This window comes from Euleptes europaea, chromosome 14 (genome assembly GCF_029931775.1).
Source record: "Euleptes europaea isolate rEulEur1 chromosome 14, rEulEur1.hap1, whole genome shotgun sequence".
Classification (NCBI taxonomy): Eukaryota; Metazoa; Chordata; class Lepidosauria; order Squamata; family Sphaerodactylidae; genus Euleptes; species Euleptes europaea.
Genome location: NC_079325.1, coordinates 30,535,711 through 30,555,262, shown reverse-complemented (window position 1 = coordinate 30,555,262; position 19,552 = coordinate 30,535,711). Strand labels below are relative to the sequence as shown.

Below are 19,552 nucleotides of genomic sequence, written 5' to 3'. Positions count from 1 at the left end.
ATCTTACAGGGTGTCTGTTGTGGGGAGGGGAAGGGAAAGTGACTGTAAGCCAGTTTGATTCTCCCTTAAGTGGTAGAGAAAGTCGGCATCTAAAAACCAACTCTTCTTCTTCAAGTTGCCCAAGGCCACTCAGTGAGCTCACGGCAGAAGTGAATTAAAAGCCGCGTTTCCCGGTTCTCTGCTTTGCTAGGCCAGACGAGCTCTCTCTCAACAGTCTAGGCCATCTTTTCGATTTGTTGCAGTTACCCTAATGGGAATATACTAATCTATTTTAAGATGCCCTCTAAGCACGAGACAAGGTAGCTCTGCTGTCAGCTGACTAAGCAGGTTGCAGCCAATGGCGAGATATCCCAAGCAGCCCCACAGGATTCAACAACACTTCACTCTAGTCCTACTCTACGGCTTCCTTCTGTCCCTTAGCTGCGAAGACAGGGGAGAGATCAAATCAAGCTCAGGTCTTGGAGTGGGGTGGGGGCTTGCTCTCCCACCTTGCAGGTTGTAATAGTTGGGGTTCTGAGTCATCCTGCGGTACAGGAAGGTCCAGGTAAGGTAGTCCACAGCATCCTGCTTGTTCTCAATGGTCTTGGTGACAATCTCAGCATTGAAGTGATCATGCATGCAGTGGTCCAGATGAGACTCAACTGGGAGAGGTTCATACAGGAACTTCTTGAAAAAATCCTGAAATTGAAGAAGCAGGGGAGCCCCCCAAAATTACTTAGAGAATTTCAAACTCAGAAATACACCAATCTTCCACCTCTGTTCCACAATGTCATCAACTGGAGAAATGTAATTCACATTACCACATTAAACTTTCTTATACTGAGTCAGACCCTTAAGTCTATATTGGTCTGTACTGTCCACTCTGACTGGCTGCGGCTGAGGTCACATCACTTACTACCTGATCCTTTTAACAGGCAATCCTGGGAATTGAACCTGGGACCTTCTGCATGCCAAGTAGATGCTCTACCACTGAGCCATGGCTCTACTTCACTTTCTCCTTGCTGGTAACATTCCTCTTGAAGTAGCTGGCTACCCTTTTTGTTTTCCGAGCAATATTCCCCATCCCAAAAGTCAGAGCATGACACTGCTAGTTATTGTAGCAAGCCAGAAACAGCTGCTGTCCAGAGACCACTGAAAAACCTTCAGTCTGCTGAGCAACCAGCGAGGAACTTGTGCTGAGGATAAATTCACTTGAACCAAGCTTATGGATTCAGTGACTGCCAGATGAACCCAAAAGGCAGAAACCATCTCACACTTCTCTGTGATCAACAAACCAGAAAAGAATGCTGTTTTGTGCCTGTCATATTACTGAACACCCTTCTCCTTTCAAGAAATAAGCTATCTACTCTGACCAAACGACTGATCAAATCCTAAACAAACAACTCCTAGAGAATATGTGAAAGAAGGTCTTGTTCTGAAATGTTTCCAGGCCCTCTTCCCTATCCAATGAACAAGTCCAACCCTTGCTCACCTTCTTGGACCCCTGGCACATAATGACACAGCGCCCCTCATCATCCTGCAATGGGCGATTGGCATGGCCGACCATCTGCAGCACATCATAGATTGGGTAATCCACATACCTGGCACACAGAAGAAGAACACACTCCGTTAACACAGACTGATGTGAGGGGACTGAGAACTCTTCAGGGTAAAAAGCATCTGCAATTAGCATGGCAAGTAATTTTTTTACAGACTCAGTCAGGGAGTTACTGTGTGTCTGGATCAAGTGAATCCGATTTCTTTATTAGGGGCTTCCAAAATTAACAGGGATGCAGAGGCACCTTAGTAAAGGCTGAGAGGTGTTGCACCCAATGACTGATGGGAGCAACACCCAATCACACTCTGACATCCACAAGTGTACAAGGAACTACCCACACACTTTCTCAAATCATAGCCAACCGTTACATGCCTTTTTCAACCTGGAATATTCCAATTCACAGGGAGAGGGATGAGGTGACAACCTGATTTTACATTCAAGCAGATATTCTCCAATTTGTAGCAGGACTCGGGAGACCTAGCTTCAAACTCCCTACTCTGCAATGAAGGTCACTAGGTAAATCTTGAGCCAATCACTCACTCTCAGCATAACCTACCTCAAAGGGCTGTGGTGAGGATGAAATGGGGAGGGGATAACTGTGGACACCACACTGAGTTCTTTAGACAGGCTGACTTTCTGGATACCCTGCCAACTGCTCTGAGTATTTTTTTTTTAATTAGCATGGACACGCTTGCACTGTCTGATGACCCATCCCCAAAAGTGCATGTCCGTGCCATTTGGGGAGAGATGTGCCTCTGGCTAAGCAGCTTCCTAGTTCTCTAGATCAGCGTCCCAGTAGCAAGTCTTAAGATTTGTGTTGGTTAAACTGTCAAACCCAGCTCTAGCTGAGACGCTGTCCATATGTTGGAAAAGCCTCCTCCATACTATGAGAAAAGTGCTTTGTGGTTTCCAGTATTCTCCACCTAGTTCCCCCTCCCCCCGCAATCTCCCTGCACTCAGGGCTTAAAACCTGGCATTCTACACCAGTGCAGCTCCCTGCCTTCACTCACGCGTGGATCTTGCCGTTGTAGTACTGCGTGTCCATGATGATCACCAGGTGAGCAGCCACGTTCATTCCCCAGCAGAGGCTCCGGGAGGCGACCACGACTTGAATGGCACCTAGGACCAAAAGAGAAGAACGTGACATCTATAGCCCATCTTTTCTCCTTAGGCTCAAGGCAACTTTACAGAAGACGGAGACACCTAATCTTTGCAGTATGGGCGCCTAAGAAAGCATAACTTCATTTAGTTCAGAAAAATGTTCTGTGCCACCTCATCACTTTTGGAGGCAGTTTAACAACAACTGAAGAACATAATAAAACCATCAAGTTATCTGGATACAAATGTTTAAAGCAACAGCAGCACTAGACCTTAAACAATCAAGAGGATTTGGGGGGGGTGCTGTATCAGTCAGTCATTATCTGCTGCCAAAAGCCATGGGAAATAGTAAAAGAAGAGTCTGCCCTGGTACCTTACTCAAGAGAGTAGGTGCCAGGCAAACAGGGGAATTGGAGAAATTTACAGACAGGACACCACAGCAAAAAAAGACTTTACCATCAGAAGGGGAGGGGGGAAATCAGAGCCCTGGAAATCCACCTCTCTTTACCTGAGCTGAAAAGCTGCTCCACAACTCTTCGCTCCAGTGAGGTAAGCCCCTCGTGCAGGTAGCCCACCCCATTCACCAGAGTCTCTTGCAGGGTGTTGTCGTTCAGCTTGTTCAGGTAGGGAACCAAGTCCTTCTCCGTGCAGTGCAGGAACCTGCCATTGAGCAAGCCGGAGTTGACATCAGTGGCCCAACCAAAAGTTGCAACACAGTCCTCCCCCCACTGCCCCGGACAGTCTCTCTTTCACTCTCAGCAAGACTGAAGGGAGACAGCCCCTCTGTCCACCAAACAGTAGCCAAACAAAGAACTACCTAACAGGTTTCTCATTCCCCCTCCTCCCAACAGCTTCATGAAAGCAGTCGCTGCATAACTAGACACAGGTACAGACTTCGTGAAGAAGTTGGCCACAGCCAGAGGCCACAGAACACTTGGCAGCTGCCTCCCTTTCATCCCTCCAGAATCTGAAGGAACTTTCCATGCTGAGGAGGAGGAAAGACAGCATCAGCTTGGAGAGTGCCGTCCTTTATTTTGAGAGTTTCTCACATGGGACTATCCTGGTATATGCAGGTTATAGATCCTAGTTACCACCCACCCCCCTTTCTGTCTCCAGCTAATTCCCCCAACTGAAGTGGAGACTGCTTGCCTGGGGGTAACACTCTGGACCTCCTTGCAGGTTAGCAGAAGCAGTACAAGTTGCAAAACAAGTCGTGCGACAGAAGCAGAAAAGGACTTAGCTGACTCGACTTGTACACAAGTTGCAAAGATCTGCCCTGCCTTTCCCTACCTCTGCCGTTGGACGTCTGAGGCGCAAGTGGTAAGTATGTCGATGGCCGTGAGGCGCGTCTGCTTGCGAGACGGGACGAACACGATGACCGGCTTCTTGGGTGAATGTTTCGTGATGGCGTGATAGACCGGCTTGGCCATGGACAACAGACGAGTCTGGGTGTGACTGATGTTGAAGCCCTGAGTAAAGTGAGGCGAGGAAGAAGAGACACAGCATGCCAGGCAGGTCAGAATAACGCCAAACCTGCTTGCTGGGTGAACGGAAAAACGTAAGGGCTGCAGAGTGGGAACTTACTTGGATGTGCAATTCCAGGGGCACTGGGCGCACGTTGGGGTGGAAGTTGAAGGTGGCGGTGGCGCTGCAACCCAGCCAGTGGGCCACATCCTTGGCGTTGGACAGTGAGGAGCTCAAGGCCACAATGCGGATGGGCCGCTCAATCTGGGATGAGATGTAACGCATCCGGGAGCAAATCACTTCTAAGACCGGCTGCAAAAGGAAGCCAGAGAAGGGGGGTTAAGGCCAGGTGCCGCTAGTTATCTTGTGACTCCACAGCCAGAGACATCGCCTGACAGGGAAAGAGCACATGGCCAGGGGCCCCCTGCCGTGTCCCAACTCAGAGGTGCCTTCTCCAGGTCTGCTTTTTCCCTCCCCCATTGCTGTGACGAAGATCTTTGGTTTCCTTTTCTTTGCTCAGGCATTTCCCTCTCCCTCAACCTTTTAGAAAAAAGGAGGAAGAGGAGGAGAAGAGTTGGTTTTATATATGCCGACTTTCTCTACCACTTAAGGAAGAATCAAACCAGCTTACAGTCACCTTCCCTTCCCCACAACTGACACCCTGTGAGGTAGGTGAGGCTGAGAGCTCTAAGAGAGCTGTGACTAGCCCAAGGTCACCCAGCTGGCTTCATGAGTAGGAGTGAGGAAACCAACTCGGTTCACCAGATTAGAGTCCGCCACAGAGGGCTGGAATGAACTGGGAACCAACTTCAAACTCCTGTCCGCTGCTCATGTGGAGGAGTGGGGAACCAAACTCAGTTCTCCGGATTAGAGTCCACCACTCCAAACCACCGCTTAACCACAACACCAAGCTGGCTCTCAATCTATGCAATGTAATCACTCATGTTCATTCATGACTGAAATGTTGGTCCACAGAAGGAAGATTTTAGGTGTGCAGACTGTGGATTTTACAAGACATGAAAGTCTCAAAGAAGCCCAAAGAAGACAGCTGCATGCAAAGATTCTTTTTCTCATTTAGTCTGTTCATCTGACACCCACGCTCTAAGATGCTAAAGTGACTTGATAATTTCTCTGTCATCAGCCCAGCTGCCTCGGTGTAATTGTAAGATATATATCCCTTGAGAAAGAAACAGTAATCCTTGAAATACATCACAAACACAGCATGTTTTAAGCAGTTTAATTTTTAGAGATCATATTCTAGAAACGGGCAAATCAAAGCAGGGGACTGGTCCAATCTGACGACTACACCTAAGCAACAATAAGTGTGATGATTTCTTTGCTCTTAAGCATTGGGGGTGATGATCCTGAAACACTAACTTTTCCCGTAACAAATTTCATTCTCCTTGCTCTGATGTACCAATACCCTTCTCACAAAACACCAAGGACTGTTTCAATTCGGTCTCTTCTTCTAACTCAATCCATTACCTGAGAGTCCAAAACACAGGGATTACCCTGCTAGCCAAATACACAAACTGGTCTGGATCCAGAGATCCCTGCTAACATGCCTAATGCCCCCTCCAACATATATGGGAATTCCTCAATTATTGCTTCTGGCTACACCCCCTCTTCTGGTGGCAGGAGCTGGGCAAGTGGCTGGGAGGGCGTACCTTTAGCTTTCTCCAACAACCCCTTTCACAGCACCCGACATTCTCCCAGAAGACTCACCCCGTTCTCTCCGCCAATGAGGTGCACCTCATCCACAATGAAGAGGTTGACGTTCTGCACGTTCTTGCGCTGCTTCCAGCGCCGGGAGAGGATGTCCCACTTCTCGGGAGTGCTGATGATGATGTTGCCTTTGCCCAGCAGCTTGAGATCAGTGCTCGTCTCCCCCGTCAACAGGACCACTTTTTTAAGCAAACGTTCTTGGAACTTCTCATACCAATCCATGAAGATCTGCCAGGGCAGAAGAGGACACCCACCCTTTAGCAGGCTCCACGCTAAGCACTCCTTCCTTACTAGCTTCTTGCCTACAGGCCGTAAAATGTCCCCTAGAATTATCTGTGTTAATAATTCTGCATCGTCTGTATTTGAAATTTCTCTCAGAAACCAAAAGGAAGAGACTGAAGGGAAATGAGAAATGTTCACGTATGTGAACCCCTCACACCCACCCCACCCCTTTAGGATTCTCCTGTAAAACTGAGGAGGAGAGGAAGCAACTGGTTTAACATTGTCCTCCCAGGAAAGGCAGAATTAAAAAGTCCGATGTTCCAAACCTGTTCCGCGAGTGCCTCCATTGGCGTGATGTAGACACAGCGGCCTTCCGAATTCTGCAGCAGCATCCTCAGGATGGCAAACTCAGCACAGATGGTCTTACCACTGCCTGTGGGAGCTCCCACAAAGACATTTTCATCGCTGTTGTAGACCGTGTTGAATACTAGAGGGGGGGAAAAGCATGAGAAAAACTGCAGTGTTCATAAGGACAGAGATGGTATCCCAGTCGTCACAAGAACCAAGTACCAAATTCTGTACCGACACTGCGGACAACACACTGCAAAGTGACATGACGAAGCCTTCTGGCCACAGTTCCCTGACTGTAAGTCAGCTGATACTTATTCGATTGCAAACCTGCAGGCAGGATTGCACGGTTTTAATCTGTTGTGCAGCTTGTGGCTGCAGGAACCTAATAAATATATCAATACATATCAATGGCTGAACAGCCATTACAAGCCCTTAAGATGGTATTACTTTTTGGGCATTCCAGCAGCCTTACAGTTTGTAGCTCTCTCCCCACCCACCGACCCATCCTCACTGTCTACCTTGGGTCTGGATAGGATTGAAGAAGGGGAATTTGTCCTGGTAGAGACTCTCAAAGGCACTGTTTCGCAAAGCAGACACGGGCAGCGGCTGCAGGTCCAGCAGCTCAGTTGGTGGCGGGTACTTCTCTGGAAGGATCAAGTGTCGGAAGGACACGGGTAGTTGCGTCTCACAAGCTAGAATAACAAAGCACAGGAGAAATAAAAGGGCCGTACCAGTCACAGGAGATAAAAAAGAAGGCCATGGCCGATGGCGCAAAATTGGTAAAAATATATTTTATTAATCAGATAAAAATCCCTATGCATTTCGCCCAAGAGGCTTCTTCAGGGGAATCTGTTAGTCTTGCAGTGGTTTTTCAAATAAGTATGTATACTCCTCTTTGAAGCAGGGAGGGGACTTACACAGCCAGCGATCCGAGACGACCCGGATGAAATACTGTGGGGGGAGAGGCTCAAAGACCGGCACAAAGAAGGTGATGAGGTGCTCGTCCTGGGCGTATTTGGCCTTCAGAAGAAAGTACTCATGATGCAGGATCACTTCGCTGTCCACATCCTCCACCAGAATCCAGAAGGCCTCCGAGGAACCGTGGACCTGAGCCGGGAGAAGGGAACGCTTTTGTTCGAGCAAGAGACTGACTGGAGTGCTTGCTGAAGGAGTGACTCCCATTTTGCTGCATCTCAACCTCCCACGTCATGATTCATGTCATCCTGAGAGTAGCTCCCAGGCACGTGCACTTTCCTATATTTACGTTATTTATAGTCCTCCTTTCTCACAGGGGCTCAAGGCAGATTACACATAGTGAGTTGGTACAATCAACAAAATGGGACATTCAATAACCAATGCATTAGGATTTTACAAGTCTAGGACCACCAGTCAGAAGTGAAGCATAGCATAAGTATTCATATTACACATTAAGCAGTACAGAAATTACATAAATAGGACTCTTCTTACAACAAGCTATACAGCAATACAGACCACAGTCTGTAATCATTTATCGAAGCACGTTTGTTCAACTATTTAGTACAGTGCTACCCTATTACCTGCGCAGAAAGGCCTCTTGAATAGAGCGGTGGACTGGGACCATACATGCGCTTAACATAAGCAGTGATTATTAGTGCAGGCTCCAATGGCAATTTACCTTCTCATCCCACTGGAAATCTGGGGTAATTGTCAGCTCTACTTTCAGAGTAGACCTGGTGATGGGCTGTAAGTGGACAGACAGCTCCAGCTTTGGGAACAAGTGGACATATTTGTGAATGGTCTTCCCCATCTTTGGCATCCGGATCAGCTCCCCTACATTACAGGGATGGTATTAGTGAAAGGAAAGCGGAGAGGGAGTTAGACAAGTAATCATATGGACAAAGGGAGGTCTGGAGGCCACATATTCTCAACAGGTTGCCTTTCCATGCATGATCTGGTATAGAATTTGGTTTCCAAATGACTTCCCTGTAACTTGAAAAAGGTACATTCTGTCATTCCTCACCTCACACTCGGGATTGTCTCGATCTTTTCTTACTCTACTATCACACCAGTTTTTCCAAAACAAACCTTGGAAGATGTTATCTCAAAAGGATCGTCACAAATGAAGCTGCAATCAATATATCTGGTGCAGTCAGCTAAGCCAAACACTTCGTACTCCCCCCAGCCAGTAGGGGTCCGCCACCCTTGTAGCCACATCCACCAACTTCAAATCAGGCTTCCTCCCCTCCAACTCAACCACTAACCAATTTCATTGTGATTCAGGTCATAGAGCCGTTCAAATGGGAAATTCTTCTTCTCGATCTTCTTCACTACCTCCTCAGGCAGTTTCTTGAACTGACGAAGGGGGCACATGGACTGCCACCTGCAAGAGAAAGACTTACGGTCAAAGTTTAACTTTAGCCATGGCCAGTAGGTAGTACCGAACCCCAGCGGGAACGGGTTTTTCTCTTCCGCTCCAAGCTCTCCTTCGAACAGGAATAGAAAGCCTCTTGAGATTCTGGGCTGCAGAGGTGGGGGGGGGAGGCAAAGAATGCTAGGCAATTCCACTACCAGAGTCAGTTACATAAATATTTTTTCTTCATATTCCAGGATGCACGAGACGAAGACCCTTCGAAACAGCAGGGAAGTGCCGAATCCACAAATGCTGCCCAGCACTTCATATGCACAGGGCCCAAGAAGAGTTCAGTGCATAATTTCTCCAGGGTTCATTATTCACTGTGTGTACTGGACCTCTGCCGGGTCAGCCAACAAAGCCAGTTTTACAGCTTAAGTCTACAATCCTTGGCACATTTACTTCCATGGAAATAAGATGTCATGGTGGACGGGATTAAGAGCCTTCCCGGGAAAAAATCTTATTAAAAAAAAAAAAAAAAGAGCCTTCCCGGGAACCATCACTTACATTCGCTTGTCAATCATCTTGCAGAGGTTCAAAGTCTTGTCAGTGAGCTGTGCCCAGCCACGGTTGAGAACAATCTCAAAGATGGCACGCATCAGTCGCCCGGCAGACTAGCAGGGGTACAAAAGAAAGAGGTCAGGATCAAGCATCAGAGGAAGAAACCCGAGTGGAGGTGCTCCAAATATCTCAGGCAGCTTTTAATTATGTCCAACACAGCAAAGCAAGCAATCATTTCTCCAGCACCCACTCTGAAGCATCCTACTTCAGTATCCTGCCAGCTGCACAACAGCTCTGCTGTGTTCTGGTCTCCTCCCTGCTTGGAAGTGTAAGAGCTAGGCATAGCCAGAGGTATGATCCAAGGGACTAGAGCAAAGGGCTCTTGGCCTGTGACTCACAGCTTAGAGGCCTATGATAGCCAGCCCAGTGAAGTAGGACCTGGTCCAAGATGTGATTGTTTTTGTGAACTGCTTTTGAAAAAAATTATATTGTTTAATTTAGCCAGGAATTGTCCATAAGCTGCTCTGGACCCTTCAAAAAAAATAGCATAGAAATGGTGTTTTTTTTTGTTTGTTTGTTTGTTTGCTGTCACGTCACAGTTGACTAATGACGACCTCGTACAGTTTTCAAGCAAAAGATATTTGTTCGGAGGTGGCTTGCCATTGCTCGCCTCCATGTCATGACCATGGTATTCCTTGGAGGTCTCCCATCCAAATACTTGCCAGGGTCTGGGCTGAGAATGTGTGACTGGCCAAAGGTCACCCAGCAAGTTTCCATGGCATGAGTGGGGATCTGAACTAGACCACTAGATCTGAACTAGATCTGAACCTTAACCACTACACCACACTGGCTCTCATAGAAATGCCTTAATAAATACACAACAGATTTTAAAAAACCCTTGAAATCCATCCTGCAGCTTATCAGGTCCCTTTCGTCACCTTCTGTCCGTCTGTCTCTAAGGGAGTTTAAGAATTCTGAATCATCAGGGCCAGTTTTGTTTCTTTAAACACATGGCTATGTTTGATGCAGTAAACATAATACACATCTAAGCTTCCATAGAAACATATGAATACAACAAAGAGTCTTGTTGGTACCTGAGAGAGGAACACAATTATTTCGCCCAAGATTTCATAGGCATCAGATACATGGAAACTTAAGGCATAGAGAATACTGAAACATCAGGACAGGCAAAAGTAGTAAGACAAGAACAATAGCCAGACACACATTCTCTTTTACTTACTTGAGTGACATACACCATGTCTGCCATGAGGGCAAAGCCTTCCAGCTTCAGCTGAGAGATGAAGGCCTGGAGAAGGACATTGATCTGAAGAAAGGGAAGAGATGGGAGAAATAAACATCCTCCAAAACAACCACTCCTCTCTTGACTTAGGAGGTGGGGAAAATCAATTATACTGTAGAACAATACTTGCACATGACCAATGAACACAGGGACATCTAGCACTCCTAGAAGAGAAATGCACAAAACTGCTGGCCAGTTACTGTTCTGGATTTATCTATTTTTAAATCCCATTATCTGAAGCTTATTGCAATGACTTCTAAGACTTAATTTGGTCTGAGTTGTATGATATAACAATAATATCAATTTAATCCCAAGAGGCTGGCAGCCCAGCTTTCAAAACTCTGCAGAAAGCACACAAATAACTGACTTTGCCCCAGAAACGAAGTTTAGCCCACATGGTGCAGATCGCATGGCAAGAACAGAGAATGAGAGGCGTTGTCCAGGCACTGAATCCAACACCCCCTCTGCTGACCATTTAACACTGCCTCTGCCTTTGGCTACACATCCAGAGTAATAATGTGGCACCCGCTCAGTTGGGGTGGTACTACTTTATTGAGGATGGGTGCTCACTCCCTGCACATCACTGACTCCCTGCACATTCCAATCTATCACACAAGGTGAGGACTAGAACCTTCCCCCCCCAATGTGCTAACTTGCTTAGCGTGGGGAATGTGTAGTACACAGGGAAGAACTTGTAAATCTGCAGAACCACCCTACCTTAGCACTGGGCTCCTCAATGCTCTCCTTCACAGGGATGGGGACTCGTTCAAGAAGTTTCTGCAATTCCAGCTTCTCTTCCTGAAAACAATAAAACAAACAGGGGAAAAATTCAACCGCTACATCCCACATAAGAGAGAGAAAGTGCAAGAACAGCAGCTGGTTTGGTAGGGAAATTCTTTCAGTGAACTAAGCACGATTAATAGTACCAATATTGTTAGCCCCTGATGTTCAAATATGGTTTCGTCCCTTAAAGTTTGACAAGCATAGAAATTTAAAAAGACAAAACATGGTCTCCTGACTAACAAATTCTGGCCGAACACATGTGAATCCTCATGTTTAAAGAGCTGAGCATTTATTAGCATGAGATGGGTGATTCTCCCACTAAAGACAAGCCAGGATGCAATTAATGTTCACAGATGACACAATTGACAGAATCTATGTATTCATACCTCCCTAACGGTGATGTTCTTGAACTCAGAGGACAATGAGAAAACCCGGAAGAGCTCAATTTCACTCAAGGTGGGCTTGAGCAGCTGGTTGTAGGTTTGCACGGTCTCATTGGTGATGTAGTAGTGGCTGGCAATGCGGCCCAGCTCAGTCACCTGGGGAACGATGGAGGAAGAGAAGCCTGGTTAGGCTAACTAAGGAAGAGGGGGGGGGAAGCAAAGATACCAGCATCCCCTTTGTGGAACGCAGGGAAGAGATCAGTTTCTTGACTGCATGACCTACTCTGAAAGCTCTTTGATGATCTATGCAAGTGTGCTTACCTAGATTAAAGCATGTTTGAGAGCTAAATGTTTTTTTTTAACTCATGTCCTCTTACCCAGTCTCTTTGAAACCCAGTAAACCATCTATCCATCCTTCCCCCACTTATACTTCAAGTTACAGCGTGGGATTTTGTCCCCTGCTCACACCAAGATTAAATTGTGGAACTCCCTGCCCCAAAATGTGGTGATGGCTGCCAACTTGGAAGGTTTTAAGAGGGGACATGTTCGTGGAGGAAAGGGGTATTCATGGCTACTAGTTAAAATGGATACCGGTCATGCTGCATACTTATTCTCTCCAGGATCAGAGGAGCGTGCCTATTATCTTGGGTGTTGTGGAACACAGGCAGGATGGTGCTGCTGCAGTCGTCTTGTTTGGGGGCTTCCTAGAGGCACCTGGTTGGCCACTTGTGAACAGACTGCTGGACTTGATGGGTCTTGGTCTGATCCAGCAGGGCTTTTCTTATGTTCTTAAGATTTTTGCCAATTCTTCTCAGCCACTGCAGATGCCCCCCGCCACCCAACACAGTTCATGGGCGTCTGATCCCCTGAAGCAACACTGCAGGGAGCATGGTGGGTTGCTGTGAAAATGGGGATGTGAGCAAGTTTGGTTCCATAAGCCCCATCCCACTCGCTGTCATGGTTGCTAAATGCTTATTAACCTGTCCTCCATAAATTAATCTTTTACAAACCAGAAGACAAAACAACTTGAGGCAATTAATTCTATCAGTTAATTATGCACTGTCTGAAGGAGTACATCTTGTCCTCTCTTCTGAACCCACAGATGTTGTTTCACTGGGTGACCCTTTCTACTATTACGAGAGACATTGCCTCATCCCACGATTCATGGGGGTGGATCCAATCTTTGCCTTCCACTGGCACAAAGAGTTTGTGTGTGTTGTTTTTGCCAATTTCCCTTTCCACAGCCCCATTTTACTTCTCATTCTGTTTCTAGGGTTCTACCAACCAACAGAGGCATGATTGTTCGGGGAAGGGGGAAGGACAAAGCAGGTGGTTGCATGAGGGGGGAGACAGGAAAAAAGTTTACTTGCACAAGCATGTTCTGCTCACACTGGAGAGGGTGCCCTCCATTTGCATAAGCCTTCACCACATTCCCATTTATTAAGCAAATAAATATTCAGACATATTATGGAGCAGGGGCAGCTAGACCTCGGTGCACTAAGCTGAACATCTGAACTATGAGGGCCCTAAGCTGACAAACCCGCTGCCAATGAACACCTTGTGTGGCCAAATCATGAAGAAACTTGGTGGAATGCATTCCGAAAAACCACAGTCTGGACTTCTCCCACCATCCTGCCCAACAGCATCCTCTCACCTGGAAATTCCCTGTCTTCTTGTCATATTTGACCAAGTTGTTCTTGTCAAGCATTAGTGCTGCAGTGTGCACCAAGTCTAGCCGACGCTGATCCAACAGCGGGTCTCCTTTCAAGTCATCATGGGATATCCCATACAGGGTTGGGGAACGCAGCATTCGGATGTAGAGGTAAGCGTAGCCCAGCCAGTTGACAGCATCCTAAACACACACACCCAAGAAACACAATATCAGCCCCAGCAGCCTCTCATCTCTTTAATGCTAAAGGCATGAGCTCTGGACGGGGGAAAAAAGGACAGGATGGACAAACACCCCGAAATACATGGAGTGGGTGAGGGAGCTGCTAATAAAATGGAGTTATGAAAGAGGACTCTCAACACACATTGGGAGTGAGAGAGGTTTGAATTCTTCTGCAACTAGCCCAAAATTTAAACCAAGATACTTCAAGGAAGTCCTCCTCCCCACTCCAGGTTTACCGCCACTCCTCACAGTTGAGAATCCAGGCTCCAAAACACAACTGCAGAACTGCATGCAGAATTACATGTAATCTGTGCTTCACAGACACCCCCCCGCCCCAATATTCTGCACCAAATGTAATTCAGCCTCTAGCACATATGGACAAGATAGCCACCCTACATGGGGAGGGGGGGCACGCACAACAATATGTAAAACACTAAACTCTACCTTCTGGCTTCTAATTTTGCCTGGCACAGCCCATACACTTTAACTAAAGCTGGGTTTTCCTTCATACTCAACTCTATACCTTATACTAATTTTGGTATTTGCATGGTACAGCAGGTGACGTCCAGGGCGTTCCTGTGTTGTGACCAGATGTTTCCCCGACGTGATGCTCATCAGAGCACCCTTCGTTTCCTCCTTTGTTTCTATGATGCACACAGCTCCAGCTCCAGAGACCAGATGCCTGACGCACCTTTTGTGGCTTAAGCGTTACAGAAAGAGGCTTCCCAAAGGATCTCCCTCCCGACTCACCTTTGCATTCTGGACATTTCCCAGCACAACCTCTGCATTCAACATGTCTGGGAGTTTGGCCACCATCTGGCTTTCAATGGGAAGCTGCTGGTTGAGCAGCGAGAGGTAGTACTGCAGTTCTCCATGGGAAGTGATCAGGATCCCCTCGCCCTTGGTATCGTACTGAGGTCTCCCCGCACGGCCCAGCATCTAAACAAAACAAGCCAGAGATGTAAAAGGGAGGCCCAAGAGCAGGGTGTTCTGTGTACCTAACTAGGAAGTCTGGAGTGCTGAGCATCTGAAGGCCAAAGAGATTACAGACTCATCAGAACATCTTATGGGTTTCTTATAGGAGAACTCTCCTTACTAACTAGAGTTGAAATCACATTATTGTATTTCATCATCTTCAAGCTATAATGAAAAAGCGGGGTAAACATTTATTTCTAAAGTAAGTGTAAAAATAGCATAAATGACTAAAAACGTAAATTGGGAAGTCTCTAGCTGAGATGATATACCAATGTGCTTGCCAGGAAGTCTTGGCCAAGCCACTGTTCTCAGCACACCCATCTGCACTCTGGGGATGATACTGGCCCTCACAGGGCCGATGTAAGGATTACTGAGGTAACTATTTATGTAAAGCTTTCTGATCACTTGCAGTGAGATACATAAATGCTAATAATTATTATAGTCATTAACTGGTCCTACCCATGTAGGCCCAGCAAAACCACATTGTTGCCCTACAAAGCAGTTGTAACAGAAAAGCATTTGACATAAGAGAGGTAAATGGAGATAACACTGTTCATCAATTTGCTGCTTTATTCTAAATTTGGGCCACAGAACTGGCTGTTTTAAGGTTCTGCTATCTTTTGTTAACCGTCTCAAGTATCTTATGAAGAAAAGTGGGATAAAAATGATTTCACTGACATCTATTATAGGCTGCTGGTGTATGAAGCTGATAATTTGTGAAAGATTCGCAAGCGGAGTCTGTAGGGATGCACAGAAAGCGTACTTGAATCTATCAGGAGCACAAATGCCACGCAGAGCATACCTGCAAAATGTCCAGGGCACCGAGCTCAGTCCAGCGGCCCTTCTCTGGGCTATATACCTGCGTCCCTTTGATGATGACTGTATGAGCAGGAAGGTTAACACCCCAGGCCAAGGTTGCTGTGGAGACCAGAACCTACAAGCAAATAGTTTTGAAACACTTAAAGGATGATTTCAGTCCTCATCCCAGAAGGAAAGAACAGCGGTTAACGTTTACTTGCTGTCAGCAGCTTGAGACATGCAGAATGAAACTAGGGGTCACAAGCAAAATGGAAACGCTGGCAATGTGATAGGCATGCATTACTTCCTTCCTTTTCATTTTTTGTACTGTTACGATACATTGGAAAACATAACTGCCTGAGATTTTGAGTTGCAAGCTTGTGTATCCTAACGTATGTAAGTACTGAGTTTTGCTACCTGGGAAAAGAAGTCAGCTAGTAACTATCTGGGCTTAGAAACAGTACACTTCTAAAAAGTATCATACAGAAACATTTGGATGTTCCTAAAAGCTAGAACTGGCCCAGACTAGCCTTATCTCATCAGATCTCAGAAGCAAAGCAGAGTCAGCCCTGGTTAGTATTTGGATGGGATACCACCAAGGAATTCCAGGGTCGCTATGCCGAGGAAGGCAATGGCAAACCACCTCTGAACGTCTCTTGCCTTGAAAATCCTACAGGGACGCCATAAGTCAGCTGCAACTAGATGGAACTTTATGCAATAGCACTCCAACTATTGCATGTGTTTGTAGAGGAAGAGAAGCAAGTACAGCTGACACGGAAAACCTTGGACCTACCTGTATGTGCTTGTCTGCAAACAAGTCTTCCACCAGCGTTCGGTCCACCCTGGTCATCCCAGCATGGTGAATGGCAAAGCCGTAGGGCAACAGGTCTTTAAGCTCCAAATTCTGCAAAGGAGAAAGTGACACTGCTGTCAAAAGGCTGAGAATTCTTCCTAGCCCACTTGCGGTCAAGTCGATAAAACTGAGGGGATGCTCGGTGCTTACCTTGCACTGCTCAGCTTCAGTCCTGAGGACCTCAGTGGAGGCAGAACCTTCCCGCAGAAAGAGACCCAGGGTGTCTTTCTCCAGACACATGTCCCTGATGGCTCGGGCAGTTTTCCCAGTCTCCTTCCTGGAATGGACGAACACCAGCACCTGGTTTGAGACATCACAAATCAGGGCCCATGTTGGTTATGCTTACATGTAATATTTTTGCTCAAAGGCTTTGATTTGATTGATGAGAGAGCAAGGTGGGCAGAGAAGATCCTTGAAGAGACTTGAAAGGATAAAGAGGTATTGAAAATGATTCCGAAATGAGAAGTAAAACCTGAACAGCATGTACTGGAAACCAGAAAGTCAATTAATATCAAAAGCAAAGAGAAACACAACTGAATAGAAACTGAGGCTGAAGAACTGCAAACTGGACCAAGGAGATTCTAAACTAAAATTCTGCACAAAGAAAAGCTGAATTCTGCAGGAGGCCAATGTTATGCAAATTCAGCTATGTGTCTCTGTCTCACTTTCCACTGGAAATCCTACTCACCCTTCTCCCCAACACAATTGACTTTCAAACACACTAGACAACCGAAAGCACCTTCACACATCCAAGAGTATCTGATATGAATGCGGTCTTGCCTGCTTGCCCGCTCATCTTCCTCCAGCAACTCAGTTCAATGTGGTTATAGTTGCGAGCTAATCCCTAATCAACAGACTTATTTACTTGTTTATACTAGAATCTCACACAGCACCTATTCCTGGGAAGATGAACAGCATCACATTCCTTTGCTGAGAACAGTACAAGGCAGAGATGTCTGAAATTACTGAGATACAAAACAATGTTCATGTAGGATTACTGAACTTTTTCCAGCACCTGGAGCAGCTAGAAAATGGATGGGTATATTTATCTATTTACTGTGGAACAGCTTCCTCAGGAGGTGGTAAGCTCTCCTTCCCTGGAGGTTTTTAAGAAGTGGTTAGATGGCCATCTGTCAGCAATGCTGATTCTGTGACCTTAGTCAGATGATGAGAGGGAGGGCATCTTGGCCATCTTCTGGTCACTAGGGGTGTGGAGGGGGGAGGTAGTTGTGAATTTCCTGCATTGTGCAGGGGGTTGGACTTGATGGCCCTGGTGGTCCCTTCCAACTCTATGATTCTATTTCATTTCAATCACGCCTTTCTCCCCAATGGGGACCCAAAGCAGCTTAAGTTGTTCTCATCGCCTCCGTTTTATCCCCACAACAACCCTGTCAGGTAGGTTTGGCTGAGAATATGTGACTGACCTAAGGTAACCCAGCAAGCTTCCTTGGGAGAGTGGGGATTCAAACCTGGGTTTCCTAGGTCCTGGTCTGACACTTTAACCACTACACCATGCTGGCCCTTGTGTATCCTTATGTTTTTTGAAAAGTGTGTTCAATGCTGGTACTAACCTCCCACTTCAAAGAAAACTAGAGGTACCTAGGAAAGGGAGTCTGCATGACACAGTGGACAGGGTGCTAGACTTGGACTAGGGAGGCCCACTTGGCCATGGACCTCACTGGGTGACCTCAGGTTGCCTGCTCCCTTTCAGCCTAACTTTTCTCAATGAAATGAATGCAACTGGTGGGGGGGGGGCACACAAACTGATTCTCTTTGAAGGTGGGCAGAGATTTTAAAGAGTAGATTTCGAGTAGAAGAGCCTCGTCTCACCTGATTCTTCCCAGCATGCTCCATTATTTTCTCATACACAATCTCATTCATGATCTGGAAGCGCTTGATGGCTTTCTTCTCTGTGATCCCCACATATGTCTGTTCCAGAGGCACTGGGCGGAAGCTACAAAAAAGTGGAGGGGGAAGGAATTATGTTAAATTGTTGCACAAATTCTTTAAGACATACCAATTTCTCTACACGTATGCACAACAAGTGGCCGCTTTCAACTGCAGATAGGGTTGCCAACTCCGGCTAGGGAAATTCCTGGACATCTGTGGGTGGTGCTTGGGAAGGAAGGAATTTGGGAGGAAGCTCTGCAGGGATATGATGACAGATTCCACCTTCCAAAGCTGCCATTTCCTCCAGGGAAACCTCTCTCTGTAGTTTGGAGATAAGTCGTAATTCCAGGAGAACTCCAGGCCTCACCTGGAGGTGGGTGACCCTAACTGCAGATGCCACATACACGCTAGGAAGTTGAAGTTTCCAAGCGCATATCCATGCAGTAGCAAAAATACACGTACCATTTCTGCTCACGAGTCTCAAAAGCAACTGAGGGCTCAAAATCACTGCCTGCTGCATTCTCAAATGCCCAAAGTCCTCAATTTCTGACTGCTTCCAAAAGCGTCTCCTACCCAAACATCCTCCCCTCAAATGTGCCCCTCGCACCTGTTGTCAAAATAGAACAAGCCTTTGGAGGGCTCCACTCTTAGGAACGTAGCCACGTCCTCATAGTTTGGGAGTGTGGCACTCAGCCCAATCAGCCTCACATCTTCCTGGGTCATCTCGATGTTACGGATGGTCCTGGCCACCAACGCCTCCAGAACAGGGCCCCGATCGTCATGCAGAAGGTGGATCTCATCCTGTAGAAAAGGAAGAAGGCTGAACACACCACACAATGCCCCAAAGAAGCTATAGAGCCCATTTCACACATCCTCTAAGTGAGCTCAGAAGCAGCTGTGTCACAATGGCTGCAGTTGCAAGTGCTTCAATCATTCTGCCGGATAATGAGCACCCTGAATGGTCACAGCATGGCAGAAATACGGACCCTTCTGGTCCAGCAAGACACTTCTAGCGCAACTTACCAAGACAATAAGGCGGACCAGTTGAGTATAGGTGCGCTCTCCCCCTTTTCGGGTGATGATGTCCCACTTCTCTGGGGTGCAGACAATGATCTGCGTGGCGTTTATTTCTTCCTTGCATAACTGATGGTCTCCGGTCAATTCAGCCACAGTGATGCCATAAGTGGCTAAACGCTACAAAGAAGATTGGAATAGGTTTCAGAGCATTTCACATACATAGTCTTGCCTTACCATAAACCCGTATGGCAATATTAGGACATGGGGGGAGGGGGACTGAGAAGGAGCGGCTTGTTTTAAGACCCCCCCGGTGAGTTTGCGGCAGGAGAGATTCAAACTAGGGACCTCGGCCACTAGGTTACGCCTGCCCTCTAC

The 19,552-nt window shown here is 46.8% G+C and overlaps 1 protein-coding gene across 1 annotated transcript in view; it reads right to left on the bottom strand.

Moving 5' to 3' along the window:
- The window catches only part of SNRNP200 (small nuclear ribonucleoprotein U5 subunit 200), a 38,461-nt gene that overhangs the window by 4,743 nt on the left and 14,166 nt on the right, over positions 1 to 19,552 (bottom strand). Inside the window, exons 14-37 of the mRNA XM_056860009.1 lie at positions 19,184 to 19,354; positions 18,768 to 18,961; positions 18,101 to 18,224; positions 16,421 to 16,570; positions 16,211 to 16,321; positions 15,422 to 15,553; positions 14,395 to 14,583; positions 13,408 to 13,605; positions 11,757 to 11,909; positions 11,305 to 11,385; positions 10,528 to 10,611; positions 9,294 to 9,400; positions 8,638 to 8,756; positions 8,052 to 8,206; positions 7,315 to 7,504; positions 6,916 to 7,089; positions 6,373 to 6,533; positions 5,825 to 6,052; positions 4,220 to 4,411; positions 3,926 to 4,104; positions 3,144 to 3,295; positions 2,548 to 2,656; positions 1,472 to 1,580; positions 489 to 678 (exon numbers count right to left, since the gene is read on the bottom strand). Of these exons, the coding sequence (XP_056715987.1) occupies positions 489 to 678; positions 1,472 to 1,580; positions 2,548 to 2,656; positions 3,144 to 3,295; positions 3,926 to 4,104; positions 4,220 to 4,411; positions 5,825 to 6,052; positions 6,373 to 6,533; positions 6,916 to 7,089; positions 7,315 to 7,504; positions 8,052 to 8,206; positions 8,638 to 8,756; positions 9,294 to 9,400; positions 10,528 to 10,611; positions 11,305 to 11,385; positions 11,757 to 11,909; positions 13,408 to 13,605; positions 14,395 to 14,583; positions 15,422 to 15,553; positions 16,211 to 16,321; positions 16,421 to 16,570; positions 18,101 to 18,224; positions 18,768 to 18,961; positions 19,184 to 19,354 (3,652 nt within the window). The remainder of the gene's footprint in view (positions 1 to 488; positions 679 to 1,471; positions 1,581 to 2,547; positions 2,657 to 3,143; positions 3,296 to 3,925; positions 4,105 to 4,219; positions 4,412 to 5,824; positions 6,053 to 6,372; positions 6,534 to 6,915; positions 7,090 to 7,314; positions 7,505 to 8,051; positions 8,207 to 8,637; positions 8,757 to 9,293; positions 9,401 to 10,527; positions 10,612 to 11,304; positions 11,386 to 11,756; positions 11,910 to 13,407; positions 13,606 to 14,394; positions 14,584 to 15,421; positions 15,554 to 16,210; positions 16,322 to 16,420; positions 16,571 to 18,100; positions 18,225 to 18,767; positions 18,962 to 19,183; positions 19,355 to 19,552) is intronic.